This window comes from Triticum urartu, chromosome 5 (assembly GCF_003073215.2).
Source record: "Triticum urartu cultivar G1812 chromosome 5, Tu2.1, whole genome shotgun sequence".
Lineage (NCBI taxonomy): Eukaryota > Viridiplantae > Streptophyta > Magnoliopsida > Poales > Poaceae > Triticum > Triticum urartu.
This window is the reverse complement of record NC_053026.1, coordinates 457283642-457297202: the sequence shown is the minus strand read 5'-3', so window position 1 is coordinate 457297202 and position 13561 is coordinate 457283642. Positions and strand designations below refer to the sequence as shown.

The 13561-nt window shown below is 45.9% G+C and overlaps 1 protein-coding gene and 2 pseudogenes across 1 annotated transcript; 1 reads left to right on the top strand and 2 right to left on the bottom strand.

Moving 5' to 3' along the window:
• Window positions 1-1153: 1153 nt before the first annotated feature.
• LOC125509799 lies at window positions 1154-4947 on the top strand (annotated as a pseudogene).
• LOC125509800 lies at window positions 2679-4833 on the bottom strand (annotated as a pseudogene).
• Window positions 4948-9889: 4942 nt separating the features above from the next.
• Window positions 9890-11448, bottom strand: LOC125556272. The gene has a single exon (XM_048719041.1). It carries the CDS (start codon window positions 10567-10569, stop codon window positions 10153-10155), a length of 417 nt encoding a protein of 138 aa, XP_048574998.1. The 5' UTR covers window positions 10570-11448; the 3' UTR covers window positions 9890-10152.
• Between the last annotated feature and the right edge of the window lie 2113 nt (window positions 11449-13561).

The following is a 13561-nucleotide window of genomic DNA, read 5'->3' as shown; positions in this document are numbered from 1 at the left end:
GGTGGCCGGCCCCACATGATCGCCGCGAAAGTGTGCGGTTGGATATTGCACTACCTCAGTGCCCGCCGCGGAGGGAGCTGTTAGAATTAATCTGAGACATACCGTTGATCATCCGGAGACCATGCAATCACATGAGCACGACATCGAGATTTGTTAACGAGGTTCACCGATATGGCTACATCCCCGAGGCATGACTATGGGCGCTCCTCCCCATGACACCGCTACAATACCGCACCCGGTCGCCATGCGCATCGGCACATGCCACCGGCTTCCCTTGCGTTCCGGTGCTATTATGTTGGCATAGATTACATCGTTCCGGTGCTACAAGCGTCCTACTTGGACACGACTTCATATCCTATCTAAACACAATACAATTACAAGTCCAACTGTAACCTACCTTGTACACAATATTCGACACAACTCTAACAGGAGCAATGGCGACAAATCATCCTCCCGGAGCGCCATGATGGCACAGGAGTATTGGACAGGGAGCGACGGTGGTGGGGTAGGCACAACGCCTCGTGCGAGGCGGAGTTCGCGGTGTCTGACGTTCCACCGCCAGAAATTGCCAACGACTCGGAGCTCGCAACGGCCTGGGTCATGGACCGGTCGAAATCTCGAAGACCACGACGGAGAGGAGCAAGTGCCGTCTCTGCCGCCTCGACGAGTAGATGGGCAAGTACATGAGTGGTCTCTTCACGAAACCACCGCCGCCACAGCCGCCCGTCTCTCCCCCCACCCACGTCTGCGGTGGTCGCGGCCACACTGCGTGCGACGCAGGAGCGAACGGAGAAGTTCATCCGCGAGCGCCATGCGACTCTGAGGACGACAATGATGAAGGTGCCGCCAGTCTGCCTGACATGGCGTATGAGGTCACCGTCAAATATAGGGTATTTTTTTGATTTTAGTTCACGGACCAAATAACGCCTAGTTTTATGTAGAAACTATCCAAGTTTGAATAAAAACCGTCCAATTTGTTTAAAACTGTATCAAATTTATTTATTTTTGTTAAATTCCGTTTGAAATGTCTTCGAACATTTGAGGCTAGATTTGGATGGCCGGCTTCCGTATCAGTGTGTGGATTAATCCCCGCAAAAAGAAAAAGAAAAAGAAAATGCTCAAAGTAGAACGGGGGCAGAGAGAGTCTTGAGTCTTGACCACGAGCAAAACAGAGCAGCCCCTCTCCTCCTCCCTCCCCATCAGTGTCGTCCCCCAATTTCCGCGTCAAAACCCTCGCCCCCTCCGCGATTCCCCCGCCGCCGCGCCAAGCGCCGCCGCGAAGCCCGCCCTCCCGACCTCCTCCAAGGCGCCCGTCATGACGACGGCCCACTCCGGCGCGGCGGGCGCGCCGTCGTCCTTCTACGCGCCGCCCTCCCGCCGCCTCCACTTCTTCGTGCGCGCCACCGACTGCAAGACCATCGCGATGCACGCGGCCGCGGACGACACCGTCGCCGCCGTGCTCGCCCACCTCGCCGACCGCGGCTACGGCCGCGACCTGCGCCTCCTGCACGCGGGGCGCCAGCTGGAGCCGGAGGCCACCGTCGCCTCGCTCGGCCTCCCGCCCGACTCTACCCTGCAGCTCGCCGCGCGCCTCCGCTCCACCCCGCACCCCAAGGCCTGGCAGCTCGCCTCGCACATCGCCGCCACCGGCGCCTCCAGGGACGCCGGCACCGCCACCGCCACCGCCCACACCCTGGAAGACCTCGTCAAGGAGTACATCTTCTGCTGCGACCACGCCAACGAGCAGAACCGGAATGATCGCAGGGCCAAGGGCGACACCAAGAACTCCCAGCACCACGCCCAGGAGTACCTCGACATCTTCCTCCAGTCCGGCGCCGCCATTGCGCTGGTTCACCTCTACCTCTCAGATTTCTCCTCCTCGCGCTTCTACGCCGAGCGCGCCATCAGGTGCTTTCTCAGCACTGACCCTGCGACCTTACCGCCCAATGTAATGCTCGTCACGGCGCCGGTGCTCCTGGAATTCTGCCGCTTGCTTTCTCTGACCGCGGGCAACAAGGATCGCCTCTACAAGTCATGCCGTCATACACTTGCATCGGTGCTCTGCTTGCCACTCTCAGGGCTCGTTGCCTCCAATTCTCCTACCAAGGTGATCGAGCAGGTCCTCCCGTTTGCCAATGAAATTGTCGAATTGGTTCTGGATGGACTTGGATCAGATTCCATGATGGTGTCAAGGACAGACCTTGAGGAGCTCTCAAACTTCTTTGAAATCTTGCGCCAGCAGGTACTCCTCTGGATGCCAAAGAATATGTACAGCAGGGAGTGTAAGCGTACCGACACATGGGTGTGGGAGTTGCATGAAATGTCGACGAACCTGCTGAAAAAGATGGATGAGTGTCTCGAGAGGTTGGAGATGGATCTTTCATCTTTATCATCTGACAGTATGGGGGTCATAGAAAGTCAGCCATTCATGGCCAGCCGATTACATATGCTTGCCATATTGACAGAACTGGATATTCGAGGATGTGGCGCACAACCTTCGGTTAGTATTGCTGGCAAACAAAGCACCTCTCAATGCGCTCGTGCGCCGTTCCAAGAGGAACGAGCATCTCCACTGGCTCCTGAAGCATAAGGATCTGCTTTGCTTCGTAGCAAGTAACTTAAATTGAGAAATCCACCAAACGCTGAGCTTGTTTTCACATAGACTGAGAAAGTATACAATGTAGCAGTCTAACAGGCCTGATTATATCATGCAGGTATATTCAACATCTCCCAAAGTTCCTCTCCTGCATCTTGCATTCGTTTCCAATAGCCGTCAAATTATGCAATGCTATCAAAGAACAGAGTAGCCTTGTGTCGCCGTAGATTTTGGTAGTTCCATTCACCAAATTATTTTTGCCTATTTAACTGCTTGGAATAACTTACTTTTGCATATTTCAGAGCCGTTTCTTCTCACCAAATTAATAATATATATTCCATATTTTAGCAATCACAAACTTAGCTTTTTTATAGCTTTTTTCCAGATCAAATTGTAAGATAATTTAGCAGTTCAACAGTCACAAACTTAGCCTCAAACTAACTAATTTCTAGCGCATCCCGTTCTCATCTGAGTAGAGGGTGAGTTCTTTGTGTTTTATGTTGGCTGAAACCAAGCCTTTAGAGATGTAGTGATGGAATATTTAAAGTGCCGTGAGCAATTCACATCAAGCTGAACTTAGAATGAGAAAATAATCTGATGATCATGCAGCCTCGACCATGGCAGTAGGAGTTTTCCTCTGTGTTGGTTTTCCCATTCACTTTTGGTAGCTCTTAGGGTTTGGCTAGTTGAGGTTTGCTCTGGTTTCTGCTTTTGACTCGTTTTTCTTTCCTTTGCATCTTCTCAGCAATCTTTTAATACAAAAAAAAAATCAAGACAAGAAGTTGTTTTCGCATAAAAATAGGTGCCTAAGAAAACCAAAAATGTTTTTAACATCGATCTTAACCTTGAATCTGGAAATAATCTCCGATTATCTGATTTTAGCGAGAAAAATAAAATCAGCAAAACAGGAATTATTCCACAATGTTTCCATCCCAGCCTCGCTGTCGCTCTCCTTGTTTGTTTGAGACACTGACACAACATACATCTACAATTATGAAATGTTAAAATCAACACATGAAAATCGAGATACCGAGAATCAAAATTTGAATTCTTTTGTGCATGTCATAGTTAATGTTGTACTCCCTCCATCCCACAATAGAAGATCGTTTTACAAGCTAAAACAGCTTGGAAAATGATCTTATATTATGGGATGGAGGAAGTATTTTACAGCCTTTGCTTAATTAAGGCCCTTATTCTCTCTCACACACAAAGATAGATCAACAGTGGGAAGTTGAGAGTGGTCGATGTGGGATATAGGTGGGGGTATAAGTGTTATTCATTCATTTGGTGAACACTATGGGCTGAAAGGAAGCAACATTCGTGCAGCAGCCTTTTATTAGATTACATAGAAAACGGAAAGATATACTTCTGCATAACATGTGAACCATAGTGCCGAACCATTCACTGACTTTATTCTTCTCGCCTTTTTAACTAGTAGCTCCCTATTCTCCGAGAGCGAACACGGCCGCATCATGGGTGTCAGACAGACCGGTGTCGGTCTTGATGGTAACCTTATCAGCAGAAGACTCATCCACATAGACCTCGACCAAAGACAGGTCCTCGATCTTGACCCCGGTGACCTTCTTCATCTTGCCCTTTTCCACAAAAGCGGTCACCTCAGTGTCGTAGGAGACGGTCTGGTTGAGCTTGTTGAACGTGTGCTCTTTCTTCTTCTTCTGAAGTATCCACACGAACCCACTCTCACAGTTGTGCCCGACCTCCCTCGATGTCATCCATAGGAAAGAGGCCTTTCGGGAGGCCGAGCTCTTCGAGAAGCTCGACCGTCTTCTTCTTGCAGATATCGTTCCCCTTGTGGACCTCGGCACCAGCGCGGTGGCTCTCGACAAGCTGGGACGCCATTTTGGGGAAGTGGGTTTTAGTTTGCTGGATTGGTAGATGAGCTTGTCGAACGTGATAGATCAGGATCCGTTGGTGCTGCCTTATATAGTTGCTGCTAGTTGTACTGGCTGCGAAGAGCCTCTTCGAAGGTGCTACGCGCACGCCAGCCCAGTGAGACCGGCAGCTCTCCTCTGTGGACTTCCTCTTTCAGATACTTCCTGTTTTGAAGAAGAAAAATGAACGTCTCCAAACTTTTGGAGCTAGCTCATTACGTCCAGCCATATCTGACCGTTGAAATGCCTTATGCCGAACTCCACACCAGAACACTGGTGTTGAGCTGGTCATGGATGACTGAATTGACCATTGTGTATATTGGTATGTCAATCGCAGCTGCGTGAGGTCGAAGGAATCGTACGTGCGCGCATGGAAGCAATGTACTTGCCACGGTTCTGCAAGAAGGAAACAAAGCAGAGATCGTTTTGTCTCATCTGGTGAACGATGCAGAGGTACCGGATGGCCCAATAGCAACGAGGCATTTGATTCCCTAGCAATGCCTCTAGAAACTATTCTCCTAATTGTGTTCAAGATCTGAATTATGGGACCCTTGGAACTTTTTGAAGCGTTGAGTAATCATAAAATATGAGGTGTAATCTTCCCATTCAAATTTTTGCGAAGTACAATAAAAAACTCTTAAACTGAATACTATTTATATAAATAATTTGGAGAGATTTTAACAGCATTTTTCACATGTTTTTATACTTACAAATGATTGGATCTCAATTGACTACCACCTAAGGACAAGATCTCTCATAGCAAATCTCACACCTTCGACACTAATCCAAGCAGCATGAGTTCAGTGTTGAGAAGTCAAGTAAGATATATAGTCTAGGCCATCTATGCAGGGATCAATCTATAATTTCCCTCGGTGTCGTATATCGATGCCCTATCGTGGAATCCTCCTTGTCAGCGTCACAGCGCTTGGTCCTGCCCTGTGGGGCTCCACAGTTAGGTGCAAGCCCCGTTAAGGTTATGTTAATCGATTTTACGCGCCATAGTATGTCACCGTTAAAATTAAGAACAGGCAATATCTCCAGATCTCTGCTCTCCTAATAATGAGATTATTAATTATGTCTTCCTTGCCTTGGTGGCATAGAACACCAGAACTAGTGGCCATAATGTAAACGAATAACTTGGTCAGCCTGGCTCACTCAGTCCGCGTAGGCACATTTGAGGTACGCACTTATTCCATTCCGGGAACCCGAGCAGCAGCTTGCTGATGTACATATGCTACAAAAATTAATTTAACACAATGGTAATGTAGGTCATTCATATCATCCATGAACCAGCCAACCACCAGTGTTCTGCGTCGCGGAGTTGGTTACTAAAGGCCTATTTTCAATCCGGATCCTGTCGGGACACATATCTGAGAGTATATGACTCACGCGTCTAAAAAGTTGCGCGCATGTGGAGGACCTGCATGCTTCCTAACTAGGACCAAAGATCGCCTCGCCTGCCTCTCTTTCACTATGTAACCCCGGACATACCTCGGACACTCTGATGACAATAAAGCAAGGAGCCATTTATAGCACACATCATAATATGTATAAAGAATCACCACACGAGAGATGAAGCTAGACAACCAGCGAGTCTGGGCCCTAGCCCATAATATTGGACGCCCAAGGATTACGCCTAGGGCCTTATATCACCTGCCGGTTCTCGCAAACCAGCACACCGTCGGGCTGGCGTGCGCGTAAGCACCTCTGATTAGTAGGCATTAGTCACACTTGTACAACTGGAAGTGATATACCAGTACAATTCGCGAGCATAGCACAGTAATCTGATCATAGATAAATTATAGCAAGGTTTCAGACACAGCTACCACAACGGATCCTGATACTATCCACCGTTACCGAAAAGACTTAGTCCTCGAACTAGTCACACTAACTTTCTAGATCCATATCCAGTATTCTTCCGCAATCTGAGGTCACGTAGGATGTATTGAATGGCATAGATTGATGTTGCCATCCTCCCTCTCCGTCTAAATATAGAAATATGAGTGGGCGTCTAGAACCACCACGAACTACCTTTAGAGATGTAATCGGGGAGTGACTACAGTATGTCCAAGATGCATTGGTGTAGCACACCTTGGTTCGGCTGATGTAGCGTTCCACAGGAGCACACCTGAACTTCCAGAGAAAATACTTGCACGAGATGAAACACTCAATCTCAAAGCAGAAGGGGCCCATCGTTCCAACGGCGGACAACGCAATGGGCCGAGCAAGTAAAAGGATTTTGTGCTCGATGTTGCTGTGTGTCCTTCGCCATTTACACTACTTGTTAAACTGAGATAATCTATAAACAGTTCGTTGGCTAGTTCCTTGGCTTGAGCTGCAGTGGGGTATCTGTATTGTCTCTAATTTATAGTCCCTCTTAGCATGCTTATAATGCTCTGTAAAGTAGCAGAGTCTGTCGAACACGAGACTCAAGACAAAACCACCTCAAGTAACACAAGACCACGCTGATAGAGTGTGGTCTCCTTTGCACTAAATGAATAAACTATGCTGCAGGAAGTCATGAGGGCATAACTAACCTTGTCGTATAGAGGGGTGTGTTCAGCGTGTGGATTAACCTCGAATTTGATCGACACATAATAGAAGAGATAGGAGAACAACACAGTAATCTACAGGACGCCAGCTGCTCAACCAGAACCGCAGCTCTTCCTATCAAGTGAGCATGAATAATAGATCAAAACAGAAGACCACTCTATAATAATCAAACCAGAGAGAGGACAGAAGGTGCTAAATCATGACAATCAAATCGGCTCATTCGCACCAGAGGTGGTGAGCAAACGACAGATGCCTTGTTGGAAAGGGCTACCCCTCACTTCCTATGTCAGCAGCCTCGCCGGCGATCCTAGAAGAGAGGTCACAATGGCCAAGCGAGAGTCTGGGTCGTAAGGCAAAACGCTATCGATCCGTGAGCAGACCAGACCCAGCGTAATCAAGTCGCGTTACCAAGAAACAGATCCAGAATCATGGAAGATACCCTAGGGCTCTGAACGATTCCACACGTACACTATCCGAGAGCAACACAAGATATGTGGAGCGTGGGTAAACGTGCGCTCTCTGAATGAACACCACCTAGGCGCATGCGAATTGCGCGTGACACTGGGTCACTCCGCTGCTTCTCCGTAATAGCGTAACGTAGTTAGCGAAGCATACTAATGTCTACATCAGGCGGCACAAGTGCGAGAGAGAGCTATGATATGAACACTCACTGATTTCTTCCAACTGCTCCTCGAGGTGAGTAGTAATAAATTGGCTGCGCTAATCGGTCACTAAGTAGGTTCACATCCGGTTCGCCATCGACACAGTTATTCATCGTGCTAGCATTAAAACAAATCCGAGAGTCTAAAGATTATGGGTAAACAATATTGAGTATAAGAATTTGAAGAAGTCTACGGTTCGAACAGATAGTTGGGATATATTGAACTAGAGCCTGAGCAGTTAAGGACCGTCGGTATTTGTACACATGCATAGATAACATACGGAAAAGAATATCAGTCTAGCACCTTTGGGCTTCCTGTATCAGCACTTCTACATATGTCGCCGGGAGAAAAGACGTGAAGCCACACAATATCAGCAACTATGAGGCTGGCGAGCAACAGACTCTCTCCACTAACCATACAGAGCTAAAATGCAAAACGAAACACACACAACAACACATTAACGAGGTAATATTGAAATTCATACAATCCAATTCTAAAACGGGATCTGAAAGATTGATAATAGTCATATTCATCGCATTGCCACGAAAAGCCATCTCATCAGTCAGCATTAATCACATAGAAGAACGGTAAAGCCAATCACACACTCACAAATCGAACCGACACAGATACTTGCGGAGGTGGCGATCTTGCATATATAGCGAATGCACTACACCAGCTTTGAACTACATCTTCAGATGCCGCGAATCTTCCTGAGTTCGAGCTGAATGCTTAGCTTGACTGGAAGACCATCTCGTATAAGGACTAGAAGCACCGCTCATTCTCGAGAGCAGAACACGGCCGCACTCAATGGGCTGGTTCAGACGAGCCGAGATATAGGGCCTTGATGTAACTATATATTCAGGTCCAAAGAGAGAGCCATACAAACAACGAGTGATAGACACGACCAACGAACAACACGTACAACCAGTCACATTACCAACGACTAGCTTATACGAGTACCCCCGGTGCCTCATCAAGCTTAACGATCGCTCTGTAGGCCCTGTAAACTACAGTCGTCTAGGCAATCTAGAAGTAGGAATGGTGACGTATGGGCAGAACAGTCTAGCGTGTGGAAGCACTTGTTGCCACATACAAAGAGTAGCTGACTCTAACAAATCCTTTCCTTTGCCTGTAGATATCTCTTACACCGACACCGCCGTAAAAATGGCACACAGTATCATCTGAGTAGCCCGATCCTACTCTCGAGCTAGGGTCAAAGACCTGGTTCCTAATAAGCATTGAATGTACGCGACGCTCATGCTAGAGTTGAGTAGAGTCCATTAGGTAATTTGGTCCTCATAGCTGACGATAGAACCGACTAACGCAAAACACGGAGAGTCTAGCTTGATCTCTAATAATGCAGCGAAGATTGTATCGTGTGGCGCGGGACGGAGACGTGTACTGATACCTTGCACACGGGTACAAAAAGACAAGCAAATACCGTGCTTGTTTGGCGCGCGGAGTGTGGCTTTCTTCCATCCGCATCTTCCAACCAGAGCGGGGACGTCAGTGTTTGGCAAGTGGGAGAGGATGATTAAAGCTCAGAGATGTCCTGAATTTCTTGGCGTTGAATGGATAGATCGTAAGCTAGTTTGAGTGTCATACAGAAGCAGTGTATCACTCCGAGTGTCGGGCATAGGCAGCGCTCTTATACCTTATAAGACTCTGACTGCTCTGGAGAGCCTCAGTCGCAGGACCACAGGCCCTGCCGACGAACCGAGGAACCACTTCGGAGAGACTGTCTTCTGACGGGCGTCTTGCGCTCTAACCCAGATGAGACACCTAGGAAGCCAGCTCGTGCTCTTCTAGTATGTTATCCTTCCTCATCTCCGACATGTGTCTAAGAAGAAAAAACAGATGAACGCTTCCTCCCTTCCGTTTGGAGATCTTAGCCGCGACAATCGTGAAGCCGATATCCTTGACTCCATTATGAAATTCGGCCTTGCTGTTGATCTCTTTCTTTTTAGACACTGCTATAACATGTACATCTAAAATTATGAAATGTTAAAATCAACATGAAATTTCAGTTTTCGAGAATCAAAATTAGATTTCTTCTGTGCATGTCATGGTTCATGTTGTATTTCAAAGCCTTGCTTAATTATTTGTTGATAAGGCCCTTATTCTCTCAGACACAAAGATAGGGACAACAGTGGGAAGTTGAGAGTGGTCGATGTGGGATATAGGAGGCGGTATAAGTATTATTCATTACATTTGGCGTATGCTTACAGGCTGAAAGGAAGCAACATTCATGCAACATCCTTTATTACATTACAACGAAAACAGAAACATACATTTCTGCATAACATGGGCTGAAAGGAAGCAATACTCATGCAACAACCTTTATTAGATTACAAAGAAAACGGAAACATATACTTCTGCATAACATGTGAACTGCAGTGCCGAACCATTCACTAACTTTATTCTTCTGGCCTTTTTAACTAGTAGCTCCCTATTCTCCGAGAGCGAACACGGCCGCATCATGGGTGTCAGACAGACCGGTGTCGGTCTTGATGGTAACCTTATCAGCAGAAGACTCATCCACATAGACCTCGACCAAAGACAGGTCCTCGATCTTGACCCCGGTGACCTTCTTCATCTTACCCTTTTCCACAAAAGCGGTCACCTCAGTGTCGTAGGAGACGGTCTGGTTGAGCTTGTTGAACGTGTGCTCTTTCTCCTTCTTCTGAAGTATCCACACGAACCCACTCTCACAGTTGTGCCCGACCTCCTCGATGTCATCCATAGGAAAGAGGCCTTTCGGGAGGCCGAGCTCTTCGAGAAGCTCGACCGTCTTCTTCTTGCAGATATCGTTCCCCTTGTGGACCTCGGCACCAGCGCGGTGGCTCTCGACAAGCTGGGACGCCATTTTGGGGAAGTGGGTTTTAGCTAGTTTGCTGGATTGTAGACGAGCTTGTTGAAGGTGATAGATCAGGATCCGATGGTGCTGCCTTATATAGTTGCTGCAAGTTGTACAGGCTGCGAAGAGCCTCTTCGAAGCTGCTACGCGCGCGCCAACCCAGTGAGACCAGCAGCTCTCTTCTGTGGACTTCTCTCAGCAGTTGAAGAGAAAAGATGAACGTCCCCTTTTTGGAGTTAGCTCATTACGTGAAGCCATATCTGACCATTGAAATGCCTTATGCTGAACTCTAACAGAACGATGGAGTTGAGTAGGTCACGCATGAATGAATTGACCATTGCGTTTATTGGTTTGTCATCGCAGCTGCGTGAGGTCGAAGGAACCGTACGAGCGCGCATGGAAGCAATGTGCTTGCGACAGTTCTGCAAGAGGGAAACAAAGCAGAGATCGTTTTGTTTCATCTGTTGAACGTTGCAGAGGTACCGTCATCGCCAAAGCACGAGGAGTGACCCCTAGCATGTGTAGAGAAAGCGTCCAACAGCAGGTTCAGTGTTAAAGTCACGTGGACATGTAGGCCCAGTTTTTTTGGCCAATTCTTTTGGAATCTTAAGAATCAATCATTCACCCAGCTTCTCCCAGAATCTTGAATATGCATTTTTTTTACAATCCTAGCTAGTTAGGATGTAAACAGTTAGGATTGTAAAAAATATATATGGGTACAAGATTCTGAAAAAAGCTGAGTGAAGTGTCAATTCTCAAGATTCTGGGAGAATTAGCCAAAAAACTGGACCATAATATTTTGTTGTAACCATCCTCCGTGGTCTGCTTGTCAGTGGCCAGGTCGCTCGCCGGTGCTCTTGTTACGTGGGCTATTGTATCAATTTTAATTTGGTTTCTTGTTAATTAAGCGGGCAATTTTTACTCTCTTTTTAATTAATGAAAATAACATGTCTTTTGTTTCGTTAAAAAAAAGTACGCTATCAAAGAATAGACTAGCTTGGCATCATCACAGATTTTGCTAGTTCCATTCACCGATTACTTTTGCTTATTTAAATGTATGGAATAGCTTACTTTTGCATATTTCATGACTATTTTTCCTCATTAAATTAAAAAAATCCATAGTTTAGCAATCACAAACTCGGCCTTTATATAGGTATTTTCTACATCAAATTGTAAGATAATTTAGCATTTCGACAGTCACAAACTTTGCCTCAAACTAGCTAATTTCTAGCCCTTCCCGTCCTCTACTCTTTGGACTTCCTCTTTCAGATACTTCCCGTTTTGAAGAAGAAAACATGAACGTCTCCCCTTTGGAGTTGATATGGCTCATTACATCCAGCCATATCGGACCACTGAAATGCCTTATGCTGAACTCCACACCAGAACACTGGAGTTGAGCTGTTCACGGATGACTGAATTGACCATTGCGTATATTGGTGTGTCATCGCAGTTGCGTGAGGTCGAAGGAATCCTACGTGCGCGCATGGAAGCAATGTGCTTGCCACAGTTCTGCAAGAAGGAAACAAAACAGAGATCGTTTTGTCTCATCTGGTGAACGTTGCAGAGGAGTTGATCCCTATCATGTCTAGATCAAGCATCCAACACCAGGTTCAGTGTTAAAGTCACGTGGGGATGTATACCTCTCTAATATTCTGTTGTAACCATCCTTTATGGTTTCCTTGTCAGTGGCCAGGTCGGTCGCTCGTGCTCATGTTATGTGGGATAGTGCTCATGTTATGTGGGGTAGGTTGTATCGATTTTAACCCGCTTTCCGGTTAATTAAGCAGGCAATTCTCACTCTCCTCTTAATTAATAAAAACAACAAGTTTTCTGCCTGCTCTTTCGAGCCGCTCTCCCAGTCAACGTTCAAAGGCATCACCATACCATAGCACTTTTGAGCTTGAGAAATGCTTTTTTGGCTTCTTCTCCGTTAAAAAAAATTATGCTATTAAAGAATAGACTAGCTTGTCGCAGATTTTTAGTTCCATTCACCGATTTTAATTAGCCTTTTTATGGGTATTTTCCACATCAAATTATAAGATGATTTAGCATTTCGACCGTTACAAACTTAGCCTCAAACAACTAGTTTATGTACTCGTTCTATCTTCTTCTATCAATGAAATGATACGCAAGCTTTGCGTATTCGCGAGGAAAAAAAAACTAATTTCTAACCCATCCCATTCTCAACTAAGTAGAGAGTTGTGGCATGATGAGTTCTTTCCGTTTTATGTTGTCTAACCAAACCTTTAGAGACGTATGGTGGAACATTAAAAATGTTGTGATCAACTTGTTTTCACATCAACCTGAACTTAGAATTAGTTAATAATCTAATCCTCAACCATAGCAGTATGAGTTTTCACAGTGTTAGTTTTGTCATTCTTTGTTACCAGTTCTTAAATTTTGGCTAGTTTTGGCTTGCTCTGGTTTCTGCTTTTGTCCTCTGGCTTGCTCTGGTCTCAGCAATCTTTCAACACAAGAAAACAAAATCAAGACAAGAACTTGTTCTTGCATAAAAACATGTGCCTAAGAAAAAAAAGATGTTTTTCACATCGATCTGAACCATAAACGTGGAAATAAACTCCGATGATTTGATATTAGCGAGAAAATTAAAATCAACAAAACAGGAAATTATTCCACAATGTTTCCATCTAAGCCTCGTTGTAGATCTCCTTGCTATTTTGAGGCACTGATATAACATACATCTAAAATTATGAAATGTTAAAATAAACATGAAAATACAAATACTGAGAATCAAAAATTTGAATTCTTTTGTGCATGTCATGGTTCATGTTGTATTTGACGAAAAAGGGTTTCCCCACACTTTAGATTATAAAGCAACCGCACCGACAACATCCGACAACAACAATGAGTTTGAGGTTCAAACACAACCAAAAGAAAAGAAAAGAAAAGAAAAGAGTGTAACTAGGTTCAGCTTGGGGCACCACACAACAAAACCCAATAAAGGACGCAGCCAACTAGCTAATCTGGGAAAGACGAAGGA